Source organism: Eptatretus burgeri, chromosome 3 (genome assembly GCF_056783735.1).
Source record: "Eptatretus burgeri isolate ZD-2024b chromosome 3, Ebu_testis_v1, whole genome shotgun sequence".
Taxonomy (NCBI): Eukaryota; Metazoa; Chordata; class Myxini; order Myxiniformes; family Myxinidae; genus Eptatretus; species Eptatretus burgeri.
The window spans coordinates 89,913,982-89,940,106 of NC_140963.1; the positions used below are offsets into that span (position 1 = coordinate 89,913,982).

Consider the following 26,125-nt stretch of genomic DNA (forward strand, 5'->3'; position numbering starts at 1 on the left):
CCCCTGCCAGAGGGAAGGAGTATTGAGTGTGGGGAAACGACGACAGACTGCAGAAGTGATTCACTGACGATATTTTTCTCCAAGCAGGTGGTACTAGTAATGATAATACAAATACCTCACTGAGAGCAGCTGAATTTTGTACAAATTTATCTTGCTTTTGTTTACCTTATTCATTTTCTTTCTTGCTTTTCATTTCATTGTCTGTTTTTTTCCGAAACCAGACTCTATCGTTCATCTCGACGCAGACACAACTCCCAAATGCAACTTTGCTGGTGCTGATGCAACTGGGGATTCATGGACCGACAAAATAATGTCCTCTAAAGGCAGCGAAGGGGCAAACCCCCAGGCTAATGCTACTGTCGGAGACGAAGTTGCTGATGATGAATGGGTGAGTGGTATGGATGTGCCTAGAAGATTCCCAATTGTTTCAAATAGTGAAACTATTGCTTTAAAGGCCCGGTCACACCTTGACGTTTTAGCCAACCTATGCCGATTTTTGAATTTTTTTTCTAAAACACTGGCACACGTTGAATACGTTATGGGTAAGTTTTGATAACATTGAGAGCATGCTGAAAAACACTGCCATACGTCGTTGTACGCTGGCTTTAAACGTTGTACTTTTTGGTTGTCCTCAAATTTTTTCATACTTGAAATTTCACGACGTATGCCGGCGTATGACTCACACGTTCCGCTACGCTGGCCACAAGTTGTATGCACGGTCTGCGATCGTTGACAGACGGCAACACATGCTACTTGTAAGTTAAATCATAAGTTGAGACACGCCGAGGTAATGTTTAGCGTACCCGAAACTTATTTCTAACCTGTGATTAACGTGTTGTTGGCACGTTATGCGTTCGATGCCACACGTCGACAGACGTTACTTTTAAGGTACTCATAGGCTGAAAGACGTCGGTATAATGGATCGTCCTTGCGTCAGCGTCCACGGCCACGGCCAGGACACTTATTTGCAGCATTCTTCAAACTTTTCTTCGGCATGACGAGGATGTTCACACTTCGATGTCTAGCTTGGCTATGATTCCAATTGTCCATCGGCAGCGTCTATTTAAAATAGTCGAGTTTGAGTGTTTTAACACGTTCAGAAGAAACGCTTCAAATTTCCAAACCCCAGCGTCAAAAAACAAAGGCGAGTGACAGCAATTTAAATCGTTCATTGTAAACAATGAAAATAGCTGAGTGGTACCGTTTAAAAGTCGTTGAGTGTAAAAAAAAAAATCCAATTGTTGAGCGCAAGCATCTACTTTCAATAGTGGAGATGCAGCCATTTAAATCGTTGAGTGGCAGCCGATGAATAGCAAACCCCACGTCACCGGCAAAGATAAACTGCCGCACGATATGGATAAGTTAGGCTATCGTTGGGCATAGTTTGTGAACGCCGGCTTCACGATAATTATTCGTTGGTATACCGTATCTATAAGTTATCGAAGCGCTCTATGCACATTATTAGTTCATTGTGCATTTGTCCAACCCGTTATGAATAGACCTAAATCGTAAAAACAAGCTATAGCTCATTGTTGAAAAAGCCCCATAAAAAATTAGCCGCGAAGAACTTCGAACAATGGTGAAAAGATGTCTCCTACCCATGGACACGCGGACGCAAGGACGATCCATCATAACCCACACCCTCCCCCTCACACTCACCTACTACTGCCAACATGAACAAACTAATACTGATACTGATACTGATACTGTTACTGCTGACATGGACATCGACTCAAAAAGGACTCGAAAACAATGTTGGGTTCCCCTTTTATGAGCAGCATTTTTATATACCAATTCCCAAAACCGCTGGGAACACGTCTTTATATGGCAGTTGTAAGCTAGAAACACGTTCATTTTTTTTTTTGTCGACCGGAAGACGTCATTGGAATACGTCTACATACGTCGATGTGTGTTGGGACTACGTAAAGAATTGGTTCAAAGCACGTCAAACATAAGTTAGAAATAAGTTTCGCGTAAAAAAGACATTACCGCGACGTGTTTCGACTTATGAGTAGCTTATAAGTAGCCTTTGTGGACGTGTGTAAAACTTATCCCCATCGCATGCGGAACGTGTGTCATACGCCGAGTACGTCGTAAAATTTTGAACACGTTTAAAATTTCTTGACGTACACTACTTACTACGACGTATGATAGCGTACTTTAGCGTTCTACTCACGTATACCAAACGTACTCATACCGTATTTGACGTGCCCCACTGTTTTAGACACATTTTTCTTAGGTCGGCATACGCTGGCAAGATCGCCAAGGTGTGACCGCGATGTTGACACTTCCATTTCTACGGCAGTTATGATTCGAATCGTTGTGCGTCAGCCTTTTAATAGGCTACGTCACGACATCGTCGGCGATGCGTGCAACGCGCTATGCCTAAGTTAGACTATCGTTGGGCATCGGTTGTGTAGGCCGACAACAGGTTCAGCATTCGTTGGTATAAGTTATCTATAACACAACGAAACGTTCTGTGTCCGTTACCAATGCGTTGTACATAAGACCAAGTCGCTATGAATACGTCCGAATCTTTTTTAAAAAACATCAAAAGTTCAACGTAAGCCAGCGTTTTACATACATTTTAATACGTTGCCATCGCTGGCTAAAACGTCAAGGTGTGACCGGGCCTTTACAATCGACACATTTCATAAGATCTGAATTGCAAAAACATATTCAAAAATTATTTCAATATAAATATGTGTACAGTATACATGTTGGCTTAAGAAATTATCTTTACCTCCAGCATTAAAAAAAAATTCCTTCCTTTAGGATGACTGAATATGCAGAGTGAACTATGACTACATTCAGTAGAGCGCACACCTCTGACAGGCTGAACAATCTACATTTTGTTTCTCACCGATGGGCCGGATTTGGATCCAGACCGAAACCAAAATCTAATAAGCTTGTTCTTGTCAACGAACCAACTCATCCACCTCATTTTAGCACAACTCATCCACAATGTCTTGAAATATCATGATATATATATATATATATATATATATATATATATATATATATATATATATATATATATATATATATATATATATATATATATATATATATATATATATATATATATATATATATATATATATATATATATATATATATATATATATATATATATATATATATATATGGTTTTTGACCCCATCTCTCAATGATGAAGAATCACTGAAAAAAATTATCGAATCCGGATCTTCAAGAAAATTTAAACAATTATGCCTTGTCACATATCCAACCTGTTCACCAAGCTTCGTCTGAATCAGTCCATAACTTTTTTGAGACATCGTGTTCACATACAGACGGGTGAAAACATAACTTCCATCCACCTTGATGGCTCATGCTACTGTCGGAGACATAGCCACTTAATCTTGCCACTTTATAACTGTAGTTGCTTCCTGCCACTTTATAACTGCAGTCCAGCAGCTGAGGGGGGTAACCCTAACATCTCTGATAAAGTTTTTTTCTCTTCTGATAATTCATCTCTGGGGTATCTAATGATATCCAGGTGGGTGTGAACCTGTCAACCTTAATCAATGCAAGAAGACATGGTTGGAAACAACCTTGAAATATAATTAACAAACATGCAAGATGCCACAAATGAAGTGGAAGTAAATATTTTTTATCAATAATGTAAACCTGAAATGAGAATAAACGTGTTTTTTTTTTATTTTTAAATGGTATCCAAGAGTGATATTTCCATTGAATTGAATCGTGCATTGTTCCTCCTCAATGGAAGCATTATTACAGAGTACTTTTCTGGGAAAACCCACTCACTAAAACAGGCACCTTTTGGGTTACAGTAATTGGTGTATAATCAAATACCTTAGTTTGAGTTTTCACTTGCATGTGGGCAATAATTGAGATGTCATTTTGCTTGATTGCTGCATGGTTTCAAAATGTAAATTCATGCTAATAACATTACTTAAAGATAAAAAGCTGTCTTGCCTCTTTTTAGCTCACCTGGAACGTAGTTCCGGGGAGCTTATGGGATGGGACATCATCCGTCCGTCCATTCATAAACACTTGCAACTTCTTCTCTGAAACTACATGCATGATTTTGATGAAAATTGACCACAACCTTCATCACCCAGTACGTACCAAAAGTTCACGGTATTAAAAAAACAAAACAAGAAAAAGCAATCGGACACTGCAAACCCTCGCCAGGACTTCTTTTGAGTGGTGATTTATTTTTTTTATAGGTTTTAGGGTAAATCCAATATAGTTGCCAAACCATGTGACCTATGATGTCATATGTGTGACCCTTTTGTTTCTCATGGATAGGGGGTCATATGTGTAAAGTTTCCCCTCGATCTTTCCAGCTCTTTCAGAGAAGATTTTTTTGAAGGTTATTAAAAAAAAAAAAACAATGTGGCTGCCGAATCACGTGACCGATGACGTCATGAATTTTTTTCCTGTGGACTATTTTCTCCTTTGATGACCCTCAACCATTTTCAAACTAATCGAATGTGGCGTTCCACATATACAATTATGACGTCATAACGAGGGCACCGATGACATCATAAAAATGACTCGTTCCCCATGAGTAGTACTTACTATGTGCAAAGTTTTTCTCTTTTTCCAATATGGCTGCCACACCATGTGACCAATTGTGTCATAATTATCATTAAGACATTCCACATGAACAGTTACACCAATGGTGAAAATTTCATCTCAATCTGACAAGCGGTTGTGGAGAAAAACACGAAAGTTTTGTACAGATATACACAGACAGACAAACAAATGGATCCAAATGCAATACCCTCTCCAAATCCTTCTATTCAGTGAGGACAACTAGAACTGCCACTTGATTACTGCTGGAAGTGATGACTGGGTACCAAGACGTCTGGCTTTGATACAACACGGGATTGACGAGCTACGGACCGAGTCACACGAAGTGTTCAATTTATTTATTACGTATGGAGTTCGCCCTTTTTTCTGGGGATATCGTCGGTATACCAATTGAATTGGCATTTAAATTACCTGAACATGAAGTAAAATGTGCAGGAAATGTCACCATGGGTCCACAGGGGAAACCGGAACTCCCCCAAATAATATGAAGCCCCCTCACACCTCTCTTTACTATGCGGGATTGATGAGTTATGCACCGAATAACACACCCCATTCAATCTATTTATTATGTAAGCAGTTAACCATTTTTCCTGAATACATTGTAGGTATCAATTGAATTGGTGTTTGAATAACTTGAACACAAAATAATAAATGTTGACACCACGGGTGCAGAGGGTAAAGCAGGATTCCCCTGAGTCCAATGAGGCCCCACACATTTCTCTACGACGTGGGATTCACATGTCATGGATCGAGGAACAGGCCACGTTCAATCTATTTATTATGTACACATATGACCCTTTATCCTGGGGCCATTATCGGTATCAATTGCTTTGCTACTCCTGTACCCTCAAACGCATACAGGTGCAGCCAAGTGAGCCTTAATCAAAAAAAAAAAAATTCTAAAAGGTCTCAGATTCAAATAATTAAATAATTCTGGCTGCCACACCTTGTGGCCGATTGGGCTGAAATATAAAACATACGTTCCCCATGTATACTAAATCTGAATTTTGAAATTTGACATTGACCGATGCAGCGGTTCCAGAGAAAACATTATTTAATATTTCCCTTCAATCCAATATGGCTGCCAAACCATGCGGCCGATTGGGTTGAAATTTAAAACCTACATTCCTCATACCTCCCCGATCATAATTGTGAAGTTTCACATTGATTGATGTAACGGTTCCAGAGTAAACATTATTTAATATTTTCCTTCAATCCAATATGGCTGCCAAACCATGTGACCTATTAATTATTCATGAACAATCTTGTATCCTCTAATCTTGGAGAACATGTGTGTGAAGTTCCCCTCAATCCGTCCAGCCATTCTGGCTGGAGGAGAGGATTACGTGCAATGAAGTTCAGTCGTGGAAATGAGGGAGACTTCCGAGGTGACAGTGAGCAACAAACCTAAACTTCTACCCAATGGACAGAGGAAGAGGATATTAATGAATGGAGGTAAGTGTAAGGTTTAAATTTGGGGAATAAAGCAGTTTCTGCCAGAATGGCTGTGATGTAAATGAGGCTGGGTGGAGAGGTGAGAAAGCAGGAGAAGCGAGACCAGAAATAAGCAGGTTAACAAGAACTGCAAAGTCTCCATCCTGCTTATGGTGAAGAAGTAAACCCTGAAACTTGGCTTCCCGACCTGAGATTCCAATGACACAGAAGGCCTTGGATTATAGAGCCTCAGAGGGGAGGGCGAGATGGGAAGCAGTAACACCAGCCCACAATGGGGGACCATATTCTCAGACACTTTAGATGAAGAGTTTGTACAGAGTTGTAAACTTATGATGGCAGGGTCTCAAAGTACTTGGCCCTGCTAAAAATTCTGAAGAGGTAGCCAGCTTAAAGATATAATCTGCTCAAGAAGGGTTATAACTGATCAACTAAGAAGCCCCATGGAGCCCTCTGTCACAAGTTGCCCACAGAAATCAAGTGGGGGATTTGCTTGCAGGTCCTTAAAGCTTAGAAAAAGTGAGAATATTTGTCCTTGGAGAAAAAGACAATGATGAACAGTTGCTCATTTTCTCCAGATCGGCAGACAGGAATGCTGCCTGGAGGAAGGGCTGTGGAACGATCCTGCACAGAGACAGACCGTGGAGTCATCTGCAAAGTGATACAATGGATTTTGCACTGTGGTTGGAGATCACAAAATTGGAGAAAACATCAATCTTAGGTCTGCTGCAATTAATTATCGATCCCTTGCATCACTGGTTATGATGGAGAGAAGGATGACTGGTCTCGTGATATATATATCGGACAATTCTGCAATCTGTTCACCATTATTGTTTGTTATATAACATGCACAATATTTATGAACTATATTCTGATCACGGTTTTTGCAAACACAACTTATTACTCCAGGCATTGAGCAATATTTATTTTAATAAACCAAGGACATGACAGGGTTTTCACAATCAATTTATTTGAGATCATAGGAAACAAAACCAAACCCATCGGTCTGTATTTCTGAAAATATGGAAGGTATGTTCCAGTTCCAAGAGGACTTTGTAAGTGTGGTTCAAAAGATGAATGAAACACCATGTATTTTCATTTCAATTTTGTAATACACTGTACAGCGTGTTCATCTTTATAAATGCAAGACTGAAAGAGAAGCACTTCAGTTTGTGATTTGGTTTCCGCACCAACTTTATGCATTTCATAAACTAGCCAAATTTGAAACCGACATTCAAATTGAAGGACTTCACCAGACATTACATTTGTAATTTCTTTGCTACTGCTATACGGGACTTTCACAATGATGTCTGAGCACAGATGAGGCCTTTCGCACATGCGCTGTGTGTGCGCGCGTTTTCAGCGACTCACTTCCGCTAGATGGGGCACTTTTAACCTGTTGTTGCTCAGGTGAAATCACACACACACACACACACACACACACACACACACACACACACACACACACACACACACACACACACACCATCTGCTGCTGTGCAAGGGGACTGGCTTATAATGTTTTCAGGTTTGCAAGAAAAACGAATTGTGCAACCAGGTAAAATTATTGCACTACAGGTGAGCATGTGGAGGTGCACATTTTATGGCACCAACATCAATAAGTTCAGCAATTTCCTCGTTCCTAAAACCACACTCACTAAGAACAACCTCTGTATGCTCACCAGGCCGAAGTGAAACAGAATGGGCAGCCGTTGCTGGTGTGCGAGAAAGTTTTGGGGCAGGAGTAGGGTCGCCCTTTATGGTGAACGATGACCGGGCCTTGGCATGCGGGTCCAAAGGACTCTCAGTGACATGAAGAACTGGAGTAACACATGCATCTTTGCCTTCAAACACCTCGCACCATTGGGCCATTGTGCGGCATGCAAACTTCTCTGCAAAGATCTTTTTCATGCGAGGCCAATCGAATATGCTCATTTGTGGTGGCAGTTGGTCTGGGTTCAACTCCAAACCTGAGACAGAACCACAAACAATGGTCAACACTTTATGCGAAATGTAGGAACCACAGCATTCATACTCAGAATAGCTCACCACCCACACCAACATGATCAGTCTCAGGATGACAGGCATAACTGCAAAATAAACAAAATAATGATAGTAACGTAGCCCTTGCATTAAAAATAACGACCAACAAAGGATTGAAAAGGGACTCTCACTGACCTTCAAGTAATTTAGTATAAAACTGTGGTTCAATGGCACCCACTGCGACAAAGCGGTTGTCGGCAGTACGATATGTGTTGTAAAAATGTGCTCCCATATCCAGAAGGTTTTCACCTGCAGGTTGAGACCATATCCCTGTAGATTGGCTTTGCCATATAAATGATCCAATATATGCTGCACCTTCTACCTGCACATCGCAAGAGCAGAAAACGAGTTTCTTCAACTGCAATCAACTCCAAAATCTGTAAATACAAATCTATAATTTATCATCTTTGGCAATATGTTAATTCAATAGCCAATCACAGAGCATTGCTCAATCTCGAAGGAAGCATCCACTACACCGAAAACAAAAAACGTCGAAACAAACCGGTCTCAATGAAACTGTTCAACGGCATCGCGTAATGTGCATTCCAATGCCCAATATTAAAATTATACAACTTTCATTACGAAAAGTGTTGGCACAGCACTCATCATTATAACAGTACAATACAATCATAGTTTTCAAATAAAGTAACAGACCTCAATCTACTGTATAAATTACACACCACTCACGAGTGATGAAGACAGACAGGAATACCTTCTTTACCCAGATATTTCACAATGGCATTAAGAGTCAACAATGGGGGAGATGTTGGTGGAGTATTGGTGTGTGCAGTGGTTAAAGTAAAGTGTGGGAAAAAGTAAACAATTTCTGCTTTGTGGACAATATTACCTCGATATTGGAAATGTAACCATTGTTAGATACACACATACTCCTGAAATCAGCCAATTACCACAATTCGGTATCAAGTAAATTTAGCAGACGTCAAGAGTGCACCGAATTGGGAAAATCTTTTCCAAACCAAAAGGAAGGGTTTGATATTTGAGAAGAACAAGCAAGTTGCCCATTCCCACATGGGATTCTAAACGGGGTAGGGATGGAGATGGCAAAAATGCAAATGACATCTGCTGTCATTGAGCCGGCAAGCTGGGCGCAACAATTCGCATTTATTGCCACGTCTGATGCAATTTAAATGCTCCAATGGTGGCGAGGGGCTCCATTTGAAACTGTTCGTTCGACAGATGTAGCTTTTTGATGCCTATCGTCCGTAATAAAAAATTGTATTGGTTTCATCTCCAGTGACCAATTGCATATTAATCGTAGGGTACCCACTTGGCAAGGGTAAGACCTTTAGATCCCTGGGAAATGCCATCAATACCTACAATGAATATCTTCAAGCCAATTAAGTGCTTTTTTCACACACACAAAAAAATCCTGCTGTGTACAGTACCCAATGGCATGGACTAACATTTAGTGTGAAAAAGATGTAACAATGATGAGGAGGAGAAAAAACCAAAAACTTAATAAGGTTAAGAGATGAGGGTGGGTGGGAACAAAATGACAAAAATAATCTGCCATCAACTGTAAGATTTAGTGCCACATGGTTCACTTGCAGTGTGAAAATGGAAAGGGATATAAGCTCATCAACATCATTCATGTTGGATAACATGTGAAGTTTATTTTGAAAAATACCATTGCTTTACCATCACTAATAAATGTTTCATCACTTCTTTAAAATAATTTCCCATGGTGAGATGAAAACTTCCTTCATATAACAGAATTCTATTGAAGTCTTCACAGTAAATGTTGTTACAGATCTTGCCGTGGGGGTAAAATGGGAATATATTAGAATAGTCATGTCAAAGTGCAAATAAATGGAAGGTCACCGATTGCAAATGAAACGTACAAATGGTGTAAAGGGCAAAGCTCTGAAAAGGTGGAAAGGGTCTCAAAATATCTTCAGGGCATAATTTATGATCTGAATTGTCTTGATTATCAAAAGGGGTTTAAAAGGTTTTAAAATGTCTAAAAATGGTCTAAATGTCAAAGGGGTCTGTGTCTTAAAATATTTGAAGCGTGTGCAGGTCTAAAGAGTAGAAATGGGTTTCAGGAGTCTAAGCTAAGGGTTCTAAAGGGATTTAAAGTGTTTAAAGGGTCTTAAAAAGTCAAAAGGGTCAACTGAAGGATGTAAAGGCATTTAAAGGTCTAAAAGGTACAGTACGTTCCAATATAACGTAATTAATGTATGCAATTAATAGGCACAGTCAGTCCAATGATATGATATAAACAAATGTACTCGCAGTCCAAAATTAATAGACACATTCCAATGAAACGTAATTGATAGACGTAGCACTCACATTTCATTAGTATGCAATTAATAGACATACTGCACTCACATTGCATGAGTACTCAATTAATAGACATACTGCACTCACATTGCATGAGTACTCAATTAATAGACATACTGCACTTACATTGCATGAATACTCAATTAATAGATATATTGCATGAGTACTCAATTAATAGACATACTGCACTCACATTGCATGAGTACTCAATTAATAGACATACTGTACTCACATTGCATGAGTACTCAATTAATGAACACACACATTCCAATAGTACGTAATTAATCGACGTACTCATTCACCATTATTACCATGTACCCTTATTATTATCATCATTACGTAAAATTATCATTATAATCATTATCATCATTATGTAAAATTATCATTATCATCATTATGTAAAATGATCATAATAATCATTATTATCGTCATTGTGTACCATTATCATTACAAGTTGGAAGAGGATGGTGGCAAAAAGATGATCTATAAATTGGCTTGTGGCAGGAATGAGGACATAAGGAACATGAGGGGGTGGGGGGATGATTAAGGATGGTAGCGGGAGGCCAGTGACAGAGAAGGGGGCAGCATCAAAGGGGTGGAAAGGATATTTCAAGGAGCTGTTGAACCGGGAAGGAAGCAACGGCGAGCTCTAGCTTCCATGTTATGTAGAGGGGAAAGTGGAGATCACGGATGAGGAGGAGGTGCAGACAGCATTAAAGAGGATGAAGAAGGGAAGAATGCCAGGTATTGATGAGTTGCATACAGAGATGCTAGTTGCTGCAGGAGAAGTCTGAATCAGTTGGATGGAGAAGGCTATTGAATGTACGGTAAGTGTGAGAGAGCCTGAGATTCCGGAGGATTTGGGGGACAGGGCTAATTGTGTTGATATGGAAGAGGAAGGGCGATGTTCAATATCCGGGGAAATACAAGGACATTATACTCCAAAGTCATGTCATAATGGTATTCGAGATGATTCTGGACAGGAGGATAAAGAAGAGTGTGGAGATGGAGATCGGCGAAGAGCAACAGGGGTTTAGTAAGGAGAGGGGGACGAAGGATGCAATGTTCACGCCGAGGCAGTTGGTGGAGAAAAGGTTGGAAGTGCAGTGTGAAATGGCAATGGGATTCGTGGACCAGGAGAAGGCCAACGACATTATTCCGAGAGAGATGGTGATGGCAACGATGAGATGGACTCGTGTGTTCGAAGCAAAAGTTACGTTGGCGGAAGGGATGTACAAGGGAATAAAGGGAAGAGTTTGGGTTTTTCCTGGGATGTCGGAGGAGTTCAGTCTAAACATCGGTTTGAGGCAGGGAAGCTCTCTCAGCCCACACAGGTTTATCATGGTGATTGAGCTGGTAAGCAGGAGGGTAAATGTGAAAGGTAATCTGGGGAGGATGTCGTATGCTGACGATTTGGCTGTTGTGGCGGAGAGTAAGCGGGAGGTTCAGGAGGTACTGGGGTAGTGGAAAGAGGAATTCTGGAATTCTGGACTGAGGATGAGTGTGGAGAAGACTGAGGTGATTGGGGGGGGGGGGGTCTGGCAGCAGAGAAAGTAAATGAATATCGGGTTTGAGGGGAAGGAGTTCAGACAGGGAAATATGTTAGAATACCTGGGAGGAAGAGTGACTGGTGAACGTAAGTCAGAGGCAGAGGTTCAGAAGAGGATTCAGGTGGGTGTGAATGCGTGAAGGATGGTGGATGTTCTCTTTGCCCTTTACTTTGCTGTCTGTCTGTCTGTCTGTCTGTCTGTCTGTCTGTCTGTCTGTCTGTCTGTCTGTCTGTCTGTCTCTCTCTCTCTCTCTTTGCCGTTCTCTCTTCCCCCATCTGCCCCCAAGTGTCCAGCTCATTTCAGCTGGTATTTCACCAATCTCCCCATAAAACTCACCTGCACACCAACCTCCTCTCTCAGTTCATCCATCCTCTTCACTCCCACAATCATCCTGACCCACTTGTTCTCACAAACCTCCAGCCTCTGTTGTCTCTCCGTCAGTACCACCATCTCCAGATCATAAAGGTAGGCAACCGTTACACACGACATCAGAACCTTCCTTTTCAGTTTTGTTGATATATTTGTCTACCATTACTCCCTCTACCCTCATCCGTGCATTTGCACACACCTGAATCCTCCTCCGCTCATCTGACTCAGACTTACCATCTCCAGTCACTGTTCCTCCCAAGTACTCAAACCTATTTCCCTACCTGATTTCCTTCCCTTCTAACCTGATATTCATTTATTTACTCTGCTGCCTGACTCATATCACCTCAGTCTTCTCCATACTCATTTTCAGCCCATGCTGCCCAAATGCCTCCTTCCATTCCCCAGTACTTCCTGTACCACAACAGCCAGATTGTCCACAAACACCATCCTCCCCATACTACCCCTCCAGCTCACCTTCATGCTTTTCCATTTCAGTGGTGCCATCACCATCTCTCTTGGGACAGTGTCGTAGGCCTTCTCCAGGTCCACAAATCCCAAAGCCGTCTCACCTTGCACCTCCAACCTCTTCACCACCAACTGTCTCAAAGCGAACACCCATTCGTCATCCCCCCACCCTATCTTAACACCTATTGCTTTTCACTGATCTCCATCTCCACACTCCTCCTCATCCTCCCATCCAGAACACTCTCCAGCACCTTCGGTCCATGACTGAGGAGCGTAATGCCCCTGTACTTCCCCGGATCTTGAACATCACCTTTCCCCTTCCATATCAACACAATTAACTCTGTCTTCCACTCCTCAGGAATTGTCCTCCACTCCTCCTCAAAAAAAGAGGAATGAAGGAGTGAAGGTGAGCAGTGATTCTTGATTTTGGCATTATCACCAGAAGGGGTTTTTTGCTGGACCTTAAATGCCTTGCAGAATTATAGGGGAGACAGATCACAGACAGAGCGGGGGGGGGGGGGGCAAGGCTGGAGAGGAAACGGTAGAAGACAGAAAGACCACCGACCTGCCTGGGTGAGAGAGACCCAAAGACTCAGCTTCATCGCAGGAGATACCACTGATCCGAAATGCCTTGCTTTCCACAGTATGAAGTTGAGCTCGGTGTGAGGCAGGAGCACCATTCCAGAGGGGAGAGCAGTGCTCCATCAGACTGTGGATGAAAGCTTTGTAAGTGGTTAGAAGCTCAGGTGTGCCAATGGACGACTTTGCACGACGTACGTTGCCCAGTCGGTGACTGGCTTTGGAGGGCAGTGCATGGAGAGTGAGGAATAGAGTTTTTGATAAAGAGAGCAACACCGCCGCCAGGACGAGGTTCAGGTCTCTCATAACGGAGGAGGGAGTAACCAGGGAGAGAAACTAAGGAGTCAGAGACATCTTGAAGGAGGAAAGTTTCTGTTTAGCAGTTTATGTCTGGTTTGTCGGTGGCAACCTGTATGGAAAGATCTGTCAGGTTCGAGTGAAGGCCCCAGGTGAGGGGGTAAGAAGAGGGGAGGCAGCTTTGAGGAGGGAGATGTGAAGGTGAGGGGAGATTTGAAGGGGAGGGGTGAGGTGGAGATTTGAAGGGGAGGGGTGAGGGCAGAGATTTGAAGGGGAGGGGTGAGGGGGGAGATTTGGGGGCGAAGGGTGAGGGGGGAGATTTGGGGGCGAAGGGTGAGGGGGAAGAATTGAGGGAGAAGTGTGAGGGGGAGAATTGAGGGAGAAGTGTGAGGGGGTATAATTGAGGGAGAAGTGTGAGGGGTATAATTGAGGGAGAAGTGTGAGGGGGTATAATTGAGGGAGAAGTGTGAGGGGGTATAATTGAGGGAGAAGTGTGAGGGGGTATAAATGAGGGAGAAGGGTGAGGGGGAGAATTGAGGGAGAAGAGTGAGGGGGTAGAATTGAGAGAGAAGTTTGAGGGGGAGAATTGAGGGAGAAGTGTGAGGGGGAGAATTGAGGAAGAAGTGTGAGGGGAGAATTGAGGGAGAAGGGTGAGGGGAGAATTGAGGGACAAGGGTGAGGGGGGAGAAAGGTGTGGGGGGGCTTTTGGGGGGGGAGTGAAGTTTTCTTTGAAGAGGGAGGAGGTGGCTGAATTGAGCGGGAGGGGTGAGAGGGAAGTTTTGAGGAGGAGAGACGATGAAAGCAGGCATGGTCAGGGGGAGGAGGGAGAAGGGAGGGGTTGGGAGAGAGGAAGGATGAGACTGGGAAGTGGTATGGAAAAGATGGGAGCGGGCAGGGGGCCGAACAATATTTGAGGGGCTGGGAAGTAGAAAGAGAGCGCATGTTTGAGATATTGAGGAGTGTACTGGATGAGAGTGTGAGATATCTGTTAGATTGGAACGGAGCCCACAAATGTTTGAAAACTATACAGTTTGGGATACCAGAGGGGGAACTGTTAGTAAGGCAGAGGACAGTGGAGAGATGCTCAGAAAGGAGGTAGGATGGGGGGGGGGTCAAGATGGGAGGAGTCAGGAGAGGGTATAATGGGGAAGGAGTTAGGAGGAAGTAGATTTAAGGAGGTGGGATGAATTTGCACTGAAGTTGGAAAAAAAAAAGTGATTAATAATGGAAGACGAACAAGCATTGCAAAATGAGATTTTAAAAATTCGTCGGTCAGAGATTCATTTATATACATCAGAGGATGGATGGAGTGCAGACAAATTTCGAGAATGGAGGAAGGAAGTGTTGTAACAGATGAAATTGAAATCAGGTTTTTGAACAAGAGGAGCACGATAGAGAGGGGATGTGCCGCCACACTGTGCCGGTTGACTAGTCATGCGTATTCATTGTTGTCGCTTCCCTGTGGCTCTGCCTACCGAAAGCCAAGATATGCCGCCGCCACACTGTGCCGGTTGACTAGTCATGCGTATTCATTGTTGTTGCTTCCCTGTGGCTCTGCCTACCGAAAGCCAAGATATGCCGCCGCCACACTGTGCCGGTTGACTAGTCATGCGTATTGATTGTTGTCGCTTCCCTGTGGCTTCGCCTACCGTGAGCCAGGAGACGCTGTGTTAAAAATGTCGCCTTGCCATGTGGTTTTTTTGCCCGCTGCGATGAAAAATGCTTTTTTGTGCCAGACTGTGGCCAACAACAGTGCGAGTGATGCGTTTTGTTTATCGTTCAACACCAGAATTTTGTACTGTGACTTTATGTCGGCATGAAACAGTTCGATGCTCTAGTTTTACCGACGAACTTTGACAATTGTGTTACAACAACCTATAGGAAAGAACTTGCAACTTTGATGTGTAGACAAATGTAAAGCTCTGCGGTCTATTCTAGTGACTCCAATTTGTCATTACACCGTTACTCTGATCAGTGATTTTAATATACATCTTGTACATGTATAACGATCACCGTAATATCTGTGTCAACTTACTATAACATTTTATTTTTGTTTTTGTTACAGCGATTACCACAATTCATACCATTCGTCAAGAATAAAGAACTCTAAGCCTCAGCATGGTTGTTAGACGTTACGTTCATTGGCGGATGGGGGTTAGCTGTATGCTATCCGGTCCAGACCGGAGAGGCAGAACAGGGGAAGTCAAAACATTTAAAAAAAACTGTTTTTGTTGTTGTTGTTTGAAGATTATGGAAGATGAGGGAAGAGTGAAGAAAAAAGTCCTGAAGGTGAGTGGTGAATACCTTCCCGATCAAAGTGGGATTGGAAATGTGGAAAGGGAAGAATAAGAACGGAGAGAAAGCGTCCATACAGGAAGCCACATGGTTACGGGAGGGAAAGGTGAGAAGGGAGAAGATTCTTTTTTGTCATCATTTAAGACATGAAACAGAGGGTATAGTTGCGAGGAAATTGAAGGTGTTGTGGAGGTATAGGGGAGGAAATAAAACTGCAGGTGATAGAGAAAACACAACAACAAGATCGTGATCACAGACGGGAAGAAGAAGAAGGGTAGGCCTCAAGGAAACGTGATATGAAAAGATCGACGAATACTCACCAATTGGTACAAATTTTAACCCAAAACTGAACTGGAAACACAGTAAACACAGAGATAACAAAAGGATAGTTAAAACGTGACAAAAATGAGCAAGAAAATTTATCTCTGAGAAAGTCGGCAGAAACCCTGAAAAGAACCGCCACCGTCGCTCAAGAACCAGAAGTGCTCAAGGAAGCTGAAACTTTCAGGGATCAATGAGGGGAGCCTGAAGTTGTGCATGTTCAAGTGCTGTTTGATTCCATCAAGTTTTTGAAAAATAAAATTATTTTCACCCATTTTGGTATTTTCTTCCATCGGGGGAGGGTGGGTGCAATTGGAATTATCCAAGTTGTATAACCACATTGTATTATATTTATACACAAGCAGTACGCATGTTTTTGATTCATATACGCAACACGGGTTAATTGTATTTTATGCACCACCCAAATAAAGGGATGTGTCAGAAAAATGTGTTGCACGCTTGGAGCAAGATCGCCTGTCGGGTGTGTACTCTGCTATGGTGTTAATCATCATAAAGATAATAACATGACCCCCCCCCCACCCCTCCACTGCATTCGGAAATGCCGATTCGTGCCCAAATTACCTGGGCAGACGCGGAGACATTTTCGCCCTCTACCAGACCGGTGGCGCAGCGGAAACAATATCAACGACATTGAGAAATGGCTAAGCTTGGAAAATCCTCCAAAGAGGTTGGTGGTCGATCACACTTTGTGCAATGAGGCTAATATTGTCAGGCATTGATTTACAACATTGTCAAAGAAGACACCAAAATCTATGGGGGGTGGGGGGAGGAACTGACCGGCATGCTTGATGCTAGGTTATATGGTGAGTTGTTTAATACTGCATGAAATGTCCTCGTTTGCCTTATCTATGTAAATAATAATTAAAATAACCCTGCTTTCTTGTCACACCATGCTCGCATCGATAACTTGTCCACTGCCCGAGTGACTCCTTTCCAGCAGAGCGAGTGCAATGCCCAGGGCACAAAGCACACTGCCACCTGCAAAGTCTGCCAAGAGGTTTAAGGGTGGTGATGGATTCTCATCCTTCTTGCACATCATGGACAGCAGGCCTGTGAGGGAAGAACTGAATGAAATGCAAATACATACTGTACTTTGTGTGATAAAATGTTAAAAAAAAAATTAAATACCTGCGCATTATAGCTTTCTATAAGACAAAAGCTTCTTTTAAAGTTCCCCCTTCCTCCTCCCAAGGCTCAGAGAGTAGCTTGCACATATATTACATGCAGGACAAGGACAGTGGGAAATACTGTACCAGTGTCCTTCAGGAGGAATTTCAAGGACAAGGGCGGACAACAGACAAATTTGTATCGTAGAATCATGAGCAATGTGTTCAGATGTTAATGTCAACTATGCTTCCTGCATTCTATCAAAGAGATAAAGTGATTATGATTTAAATCGTTTCCTGGGTCTTGTCAAGCAGGGAAGTGGAGGTTGGGAGAGCATTTAAGAGGTGTGAACACACAGCCTGTGTGAAGACAAGAGTTATTGATGAGGGCCACTCTGTGGCTGAAGCATTGGATTGTCCGAACTTGTGTTTTTTGGCTTGTTAACAAAAACCTCGCTGCAGTCGACAATACCCGTCGAGTCGTGGACACGATGGTTGTGCTTTTTGCTTTTAGTCTGGGATTTGCGAAATGTTGGTGAACATCAAATGTCTGCAATTGGTATATCAGTGTTACTGTGACCATTCCGGTAGGCAGGTTCATTCGTCCCCACTAGCTCTGTCGTCCAAAAAGCCTCGTCACACTCGTATCCAAATAAACCTTCAAAACAGCAAGTCCTGGTCCGCTTTATCAAGTATGGTTGAAATGTAGAACAAGGGAAAGGAATGAAATACCAGAAAGGGCAACATAGTTGATGTCATGCCCTGCTGCATGAGCATAAGGTCCATTTTGTCCAAAGCCCGTAAGCCGAGCATAGATCAATCGTGGATTCACCTTCATGAGGACATCTGGTCCAAGACCAAGCCGTTCCATCACACCTTGATGGGTCAGAGGAGGCATATTCTTGCAGAATCGTTGTTTGAAAGCAATTTACACAATTGTGCCGATTAAAAACGATACACAGGCTGAGTCAAAAGTCCAGAAGCATGGGAAGGAAAGGAAAAAAAAAATAGGGGCAATACCCACGGACGCTCACCTGGTAGAATAATGATACTGAGGAGGAAGTCAACATGGGACGGAATTAGGAAAATGTGCCAATGAACCAATGTTCTGGCCCCGATTTGATTGATTGATCGATTTATTTTTAAATGGCGTCAACAAACTTTGGTACATCACGGGTGATGAAGGTTGTGGCCAAGTTTCATCGGAAATGTGTGTCCAGTTTCTGAGAAGAAAGCAAATACCTATTTTGTGGGGCAACCCCCCCTCCCCCTCATAGATCTCCTTCGACCCCGATATTTTTTAAATGTCGTGAACAAACTTTGGTACATCATGGGTGATGAAGGTTGTGGTTAAGTTTCATCGAAATTGTGTGTGTAGTTTCAGAGAAAAAGTTTAAAATGTTTTTGGACGGACGGATGGACGGACTGTCGATGCGCAATCCCATAAGCTCTCCGGAACTACGTTCCAGGCGAGCTAATAACAAGCAAACTTTTGTGTTTCCAGACTTTTGACTCAACCTGTATAGATGAGGTTTACATTGAAAAAAAATACCGATTTTTTAGTACTTCGAATCTTAGCTATCACAAGGTTCCATTGGCAATTCACACACAATGGGCACCAAAGCTCACCAGGTCGATAGGGCTCAATAAGGACATCATAATCCTTGCACAGCCTTTGCAGAACGCCCACTCCTTCCGGTAGTTTGAGATCTACTGCCACAGACCGTTTCCCCCTGGAGAGCCACCCTCCGTGATTTAAGATACCCCTAGATTCCTGGACACGATTTATCGTGACCACGTTTGCACCAAAATCGGCCAAAATCATGCCACAGAGTGGGACTGGGGCAAGACCAGCCAACTCGAGCACACGCACTCTGCTCAGTGCCATTCCACGTTGCATCTGCAGAAAACATAAATGGCTGTAGTTCAAAAAAATAATAACAATTCATTCCTATTTTATTCACAATCATCATAACATCAAGATAAGAATCAAATATTTCACAACATTTTGGATGAAAATATTTAATAGAACCCTCCATTTACATTCTACAAAACAATTGAGATATTTTTTTAGTTCCAGCTCCAAAATCAAGACATATTGTTGTGGGCCGGAGTTCGGCGGCGATAAACGACCACTAGGTGGAGCAGTTGAGTCGTCTCCCACCGAACACCCGGAATTTAAGTCGTGATTCTCTAGGACAATTTAGGACAACTCCGAAAGTCACGGGTCCCTTAGCGGACCGTGGACGCCAATATTTCGACCGCGTGGCGTAGGGTTAATTGTCTCGATCTCCAATATACCTAAATAGCCACGCAGTTTAGCTACCGGGGAAACCACACCCTCGACGGGCTCTGTCGAACCGGGTCGCTCTGTCGAACCGGGTCGCTCTAGCGACCTCAGTCCAGTGTAACCGAGCGGAGTTACCAGAGCCGCGCTGGTCCCAATCACAACTTACGGCACCAACGGCCTTACTATTTCTCAATACGCACCGTGCTGGGTCAATGAAAGAAAGCACAGAAAACGAGCTGGTGCATTTAACACGGGGGTTTATTTTACAATAATCGGGAAGGGAGACACAGATCAGAGTTATCACGAATAAGAAATGTAGTTCACAATGTACAAGGCACTTAACAATTCTACTTACAGACGGGGCCCACGGACACACACACACACACACACACACACACACACACACACACACACACACACACACACACACACACACACACACACACACACACACACACACACACACACACACACACACGAAAATGGACACTGTGGATCTTTATTGGGTAGAGCCGGGCCGGGGTACCTTCCCGCCTCGTGTGGTCACACCGACTCCAAACCACCACGGTGGGACCCGAAGTCCACGGCCCACGTTCCTGGCTACTCGGCTGCCACTACCACCAGAAGCCACCACAAAGGGGCCGCAGACGACGACCGAGACCAAACCACCACGACAGCAGACAAAGCCAATCGCCACCAAGACTGCAGACGCTCTAACAACGACCAACCCTTCTTCTCTTGAGGTGGAAGCGATTTCTTTTTCCTCCCACTCGCCTCCTGATTGGACGGTCGTCTCGAGGGGTGTGTCGAGGCATCTCGGAGGCCCGCCTCCCGAAGAGGCTCTGTTGTAGCTTTTGGCACACTGGCCTCCCATTGGCTGGGGCGCGCGTGCGATGCTCGCCCTTCGCTCATTGGCTGGAGGAAACGTCCCATGCCCTTCCTTGGAGCAGAGCCTCGATCTGAGGTGATGGAGGCTCCGCCCATGCCTTCAGCCAAAAACACGTGGGCAATGGTGACCGGGTTGAGTGAGGGACGGTGCCGTTGTTGTTGTTGTTGTTGTTGTTGTTGTCGTTGTAGTAGATGTAATAAACCTGACTATAAAATAACTCACAGCGCACACACGAAATTCCCATGAGACAGAAGGACGGGACCCTGACTCTAAACACACACTCTTTCGAAATAACTGAGCTACGGGGACTGCTGTCTGTCTGTGTGCAAATGGCTTCCAGATTCGTAACAATATCGGGTCATGATGGATGCACGATCGAGGGAAGTACTCAAAGGTCAATCACTACAGTTGACAATACCCATCATTTTGCGAACTCAATGTATAATGTGCAAGTACCAGAGAGTTTTGATTCGTGGGACAAATAGGCAGATAAGAATGTCGGTCCTACTCTGGTAGATGTATACCAGTTTATTTGGAACCTGCTCTGATTTGGGTTTTGTTCTGACATCATCACATACTTTGCATCTTAATCATTCATACCTTATTTCCCCCCAACCGAAACCCCTCCCCCCTCTCTTGTCTGTAGCACGAGTCCAGGATTATTTCTGGTTTCTTCCGCCTGGGTTTTTGATGTAACACTCACCTTGAACTCTTATGTATGTGGCTATTTTTTGCACTTTTTTGTTGTCACCTCCGCCACCGAAGGTGGATGGAGGTTATGTATTCACCCCTGTTTGTTACTTGCGAAAATGAAAGATTTTTCAAGTACACTACATTGGTTGATCACGTGTGTTATTCTGTTTGTTTGTACGTCAACCGCCTCCAGGTCACAATTTCAAATCGATCTTCACAAAACTTCACCACCTAGTAGAGTTCGTCAAAAGCAAGAAGCCTATTGTTTTTGAGGTCAAAAGGTTAACATTGGCCAAAGGTCACCAACTTTGTCAATCTTCTAAATTCCTCAATTTTCATCTGATTGACCAGAAATTTGAACAAGATTTGCATACCAGGTCACTGAATTCAACTACCAATTATTTTTGAGCTCGACATGGGCCAAATATTTCTCGATTTATCAATTTTCATCTGACTGACTTGAAGCTTGAACAGGATTTGCATATCAGGTCACTAAATTCAACCGCTGTTTGTCCGTGAGCAGGATAACTGCGAGAAGAAGTTAAGGACAGATTGGGATGAAACTTGGTGGACAGGTTGAGTATGTGACGAGGATGAATCGATTCAATTTAAGTGAAGATCCGGATCTGGATACTAGAAATTTTTCAGTGATCCTTTACTGTTAAAAGATCGGGCCAAAAACGATATGTAGCACAATATCTCAAAAAAGTTGTGTATGAGTTATCAAAAAAAACTTGGTGGATGGGAGAGTCGGTGACAAGAACAATTTGATTCGATTTTGGTTCAGGTCCAGATGTAGATCTGGCCCATCAGTGGAATACAAAATGTAAATTGTTCAGCCTGGCGGAGGCATGTGCTCTTCCGCGTGATGATCTAGCTGCTGTACTTATGTTTCTACGAGGAGCATACATGACTATGGGGAAGTGATGAGATGGGGACAAGCGCCGGTCATGATGGGCTGACGCACTTCTTCTTATTATTTCGGCTGCTCCCGTTAGGGGTCGCCACAGCGGATCATCCGTATGATCCGCATAGTTATTTGGCACATGTTTTACGCCGGATGCCCTTCCTGACGCAACCCTGGTCGCCTCTTACGACACAGGGATATGGTACACCTATTTTAACCGGGGTATACACCGGCCCAGTACACTGGTACTCATTTCGCCGACCTCGGAAGGATGACAGGCTGAGTCAACCCCCTGGTGTATTAATTCAGTGGCCCAACGGGGCTTGAACTCAGGACCTTTTGGATCCCAAGCTGCTGCCCTAACCACTGCGCCAACACCAGGCTGATGGGCTGACGAACTGTCATACTTAATTATGAATCAATTTTTTTATTGTAAATCAATTTATTATTATTATTATTATGACTATATTATTATTTTGTTTTTGGTCTGAGGTCTGGATTGTTATTCCAACAGAAAGTTTCTTCAGCATCGACAGAGACGTACATCAGATATGATTAGGTCGACTGTCTTTTCTTCGTAAAGAACTTCAATATTAGCCACATAGATTAATTTTATGAAACAGAAACCAGCCTGTCATATGACCATTCACAACATTCTAGAGCACAGAATTTCTCACCATCGTTGGAAGTTTGAATCAAACATTTATAACTTGAAGGGCACTTGGTAGAGCACATACCTCCACCACGGAATGCCTGATCCACGAGAACATATCTGGCCCACTACATTTTTTAAATATCATGCTATATATCACTATATCAGTTTTGGCCCTTTCTCTCAATGATGAAGAATCACCTAAATAATTAAATAATTCTCGTATCCAGATCCGGATTTCGGATCTTCACCAAAATCGAATCAGTTCGTCCTCGTCACACACCCAACATGTCCACCAAGTTTTGTCAGAATCTGTCCACAACTTTTTGGAGATATCGTGCACACAAACAAACAGACAGACAGACAGACAGACAGACAGACAGACAGACAGACAGACAGACAGACAGACAGACAGACAGACAGACAGACAGACAAACAAACAAACAAACAAACAAACAGACAGACAGAAAGAGATGAAAACATGAACCTCCTTCACCTTCGGTGGTGTTGGTAACAATTCCTCCTTCACTGCTTATTTTGGTTTTCAAAAGATCAATTCACTTCTTTGCAACTATCGTATCCATCCCTATCGGGCAGAAATACTTCGCTGGTACGCCAATCTGGAAAAAAAGCAAATGGAAAGGAAAAGTTACCAAAAGTACAAAACAATGAAACGTGGAAATGTATATTATCTAAAATTAGAAGTTGATATTTTCAAGAACACTCACAAGGGAAGGAAGACAACAACAACAACAAACAAGCCCCGCCCACTTCCGCTGATACCCGGAAATGGGTTTTGTGCGAATCGATGAAAGTGATTGTCTTCATGCTTTTTTAAAATAAACTTATTCACGAAACGATGTTGTAATCTCAACCAAACGGCGAAGTTACATTGATGTGCACTTGTCCAGACACGTCATGAGTTGTGTCCAGGGCCCCTCTTCACGTTGCACGTACCATTGTGTTGCCACCGCGCTTATCCTTCTCCACGCACACGCCGCCATGTTGCTAAGCGCAGTTCATGATTCATCGCATCCCGTGTTGCATTGTGTTGATGTGAAAGTGTTCACATCGACTTTGACTTTCAACTCAAACATTCAATCTTCCAACATCTCCCGAGAATTTATCACGACGGTCGAAATATATCTGCTTCGAGTGGGCCTCCCAAGATGGCGGTCGGTGGCGACAAATTCGCACCGCTCATAATCTTTACAGTCTTGTGGAGAGTTCAATGGCGTTCAGTTCCCAAGTTGCTCGCCAAGTGCCTTAAGTCCTCAAGGCAGCACTTCATTCCAAACCGTTTATAAGGAACGGCTGGCTTGGCAAGCGCTAGCTAGCCGCTTGGTAGCTGCACACACCCCTCTCCTTATATAACATGTTTTTTTTATGCAAAAGTCAAGCCAATTGATTTCGTTTCGACTTTCGTTCTTCGAGCTGAGAAGTTACAGCATGTTAAGCGGTGTATTCGTTTGGGTCTGCGTTCAGAATTCTGGTTTAAAGTCTTCTCGATGCGGAACAAAATTTCGAACATCTTTCGAAACAACTATCAAGAGTACTTCGGGATATGTGTAAATATAACTTGATAGTCAAAAACCTTTTTTTTTTGTATTCTGCAATTGCTACGATAAAGCACTGAACGCCGGCCATGGCAGTATAGTTCGCTATAGATTAAAAAAAAAAATTTTTTTTAAGTTTATGTTGGCGGTTAATGTTCTTTTCAATACTACGTTGTAATATTTTCTTTCGTTCAGTTTGACGTAAATTTGTCGATAATCTTAAAAATATAATCACGATACTTTGTGAAGAAAATAAGGGCTTGCTGCGCCGTTTACTTTCACCGAACGTACCAGAAAAAAAGAACGAAAGAAAAAAAGGAAGGAAAGAAGGAAGAAATCCTTGCAATGGCTCCGAAGCCAGAGCCAAAGCCAAAATTTCAAGAAGGTTTGTACGCTAACTGAATTGCTTGCTCGGTTTGAGCCGTTTTAATAGTTAACAATGGTTAAGTGAAACCATTCCTTTTGGGCCTTTCGCTATGCATTGCTGTTGAGTATATAAATTTGTGCGAAGGGATATATTATATATATATATATATATATATATATATATATATATATATATATATTTTTCAAACTTCATGATTTATTGTTCTCAGAGCAATGTTCCTCACGTGTTGTACAACTGTCACCTTCAAATGATGTTCAAACTCTGAGGTAAAATTGTATTGTATTATTTGCTTTTGTCTATTTTATTTTTTTTTTGGCGCCTTTCGCACCTCAGTTTGCACCTCAGACTCGATAACCGCTCACTCACTGGCTTTATCACTCTCATGAATTGATGATGCAATTCGATGCCGGCGAGAGCTCGCCGACTCTTCGTGAAGGACACCGTGCGATCTTCCACGTCCACCGACGAATGGGACACCCAGTTGGACGACTCTCCGAGGGACGGCACACGTATCGATGAGAATCGCTCTGCCTGTGAAACACCGGCGATGGGAGTTTATAGCTGCGTCGGGATTCGAACCCAGGCTAGTGCATACCTCCAGACCATGCTGCCAGCCCTTTTGGGGGGAGGTAACCAGGCAGCTACAGGTGGAGCAAATCGGGTTTTAGGTTGTATTCGGAGGGGGTCAATTATAAATCAAAAGAGGTGGTGTTAACATTGTACAGGAATTTAGTGAGGGCCACAACGAGAATATTGTGTGTAGTTTTGGTCACCACAGTTCCGGAAGGACTTGGATGCCACAGAGAGGGCTCAGCGCAGGATGACCATATTGAATCCGGGCCACGCTTGACTCAGCTATGAGGAGCGGCTGAAGGAGACGGGGCTTTTTCCCCAGAAAGGAGGTGGTTACGAGGAGACATGATGGAGATGTTTAAAATAACTAGTACGTGCCCGTACGTGCATGGCCGTATGTGCAAAAAATAAAAATAAAAACTTTCAAACCATGTAAACACAATAACCAGAAACAACAACCACACACACAGTCCGTTCCTTCGCTCTCGTAAACGACGACTGGATTGGGGCATTGTGTATATCCATAAATCTTCTTCCTCTTTCGGCTTGCTCCCGTTAGGGGTCTCCACAGCGGATCAACCGTCTCCATTTCGCTCTATCCTCCACATCTTCCATTGACACTCCAACCACCCGCATGTCCGCCCTCACCGTATCCATGAACCTCTTCTTTGGCCTTCCTCTTCTCCTGCCTGGCAGCTCCATCTTCAACATCCTTCTCCCGATATACTCCGTTTCCCTCCTGTGCACATGTCCAAACCATCTCAATCTCGCCTCTCTCACTTTGTCTCCAA

The 26,125-nt window shown here is 43.1% G+C and overlaps 3 protein-coding genes across 12 annotated transcripts in view; 2 read left to right on the plus strand and 1 right to left on the minus strand.

Moving 5' to 3' along the window:
- Positions 1-2,832, plus strand: part of ARPIN (actin related protein 2/3 complex inhibitor) — a 51,461-nt gene extending 48,629 nt beyond the window's left edge. For both annotated transcript variants that reach the window (XM_085874454.1, XM_085874455.1), the window contains exons 5-6: positions 222-388; positions 2,776-2,832. In XM_085874454.1, the coding sequence (XP_085730580.1) occupies positions 222-388; positions 2,776-2,784 (176 nt within the window). In that variant the 3' untranslated portion in view covers positions 2,785-2,832. The remainder of the gene's footprint in view (positions 1-221; positions 389-2,775) is intronic.
- Positions 2,833-6,984: 4,152 nt separating this feature from the next.
- On the minus strand, positions 6,985-23,860 carry LOC147030418 (alpha-methylacyl-CoA racemase-like). 4 transcript variants are annotated; one of them, XM_085874458.1, is made up of 7 exons: positions 23,775-23,860; positions 23,314-23,437; positions 19,016-19,286; positions 18,119-18,262; positions 17,170-17,330; positions 8,215-8,401; positions 6,985-8,006 (listed from the first exon to the last, which is right to left on the minus strand). In XM_085874458.1, the coding sequence occupies exons 3-7, from the start codon at positions 19,284-19,286 to the stop codon at positions 7,609-7,611; spliced, it is 1,161 nt and encodes a 386-aa protein (XP_085730584.1). In that variant the 5' UTR covers positions 23,314-23,437; positions 23,775-23,860; the 3' UTR covers positions 6,985-7,608. The 4 variants fall into 4 exon arrangements, with proteins under 4 accessions (XP_085730584.1, XP_085730585.1, XP_085730583.1 ...); XM_085874459.1 differs by lacking the exon at positions 23,775-23,860 and adding an exon at positions 23,546-23,641; XM_085874457.1 differs by lacking the exon at positions 23,775-23,860 and having other exon boundaries at positions 23,314-23,497.
- Positions 23,861-24,571: 711 nt separating this feature from the next.
- The window catches only part of MORF4L1 (mortality factor 4 like 1), a 100,674-nt gene continuing 99,120 nt past the window's right edge, over positions 24,572-26,125 (plus strand). For 2 of the 6 annotated variants that reach the window (XM_085874467.1, XM_085874468.1), the window contains exon 1: positions 24,582-24,758. In XM_085874467.1, coding sequence (XP_085730593.1) covers positions 24,719-24,758 — 40 coding nt within the window. In that variant the 5' untranslated portion in view covers positions 24,582-24,718. Of the gene's footprint in view, positions 24,759-26,125 lie in introns of all 6 variants that reach the window. The other 4 variants (XM_085874465.1, XM_085874466.1, XM_085874470.1 and 1 more) reach the window with 4 other exon arrangements.

Excerpts from the sequence above, each read along its gene's own strand:
- LOC147030418 (XM_085874456.1), bottom strand. The coding sequence starts at position 20,550 with ATGGGAGGCCAGTGTGCCAAAAGCTACAACAGAGCCTCTTCGGGAGGC. Across the intron at positions 18,263-19,015 it reads TATTGAGCCCTATCGACCTG|GTGTGATGGAACGGCTTGGT; the intron begins GTGAGCTTTGGT and ends TGACCCATCAAG. Across the intron at positions 8,007-8,214 it reads TTATACTAAATTACTTGAAG|GTTTGGAGTTGAACCCAGAC; the intron begins GTCAGTGAGAGT and ends GTTCTGTCTCAG.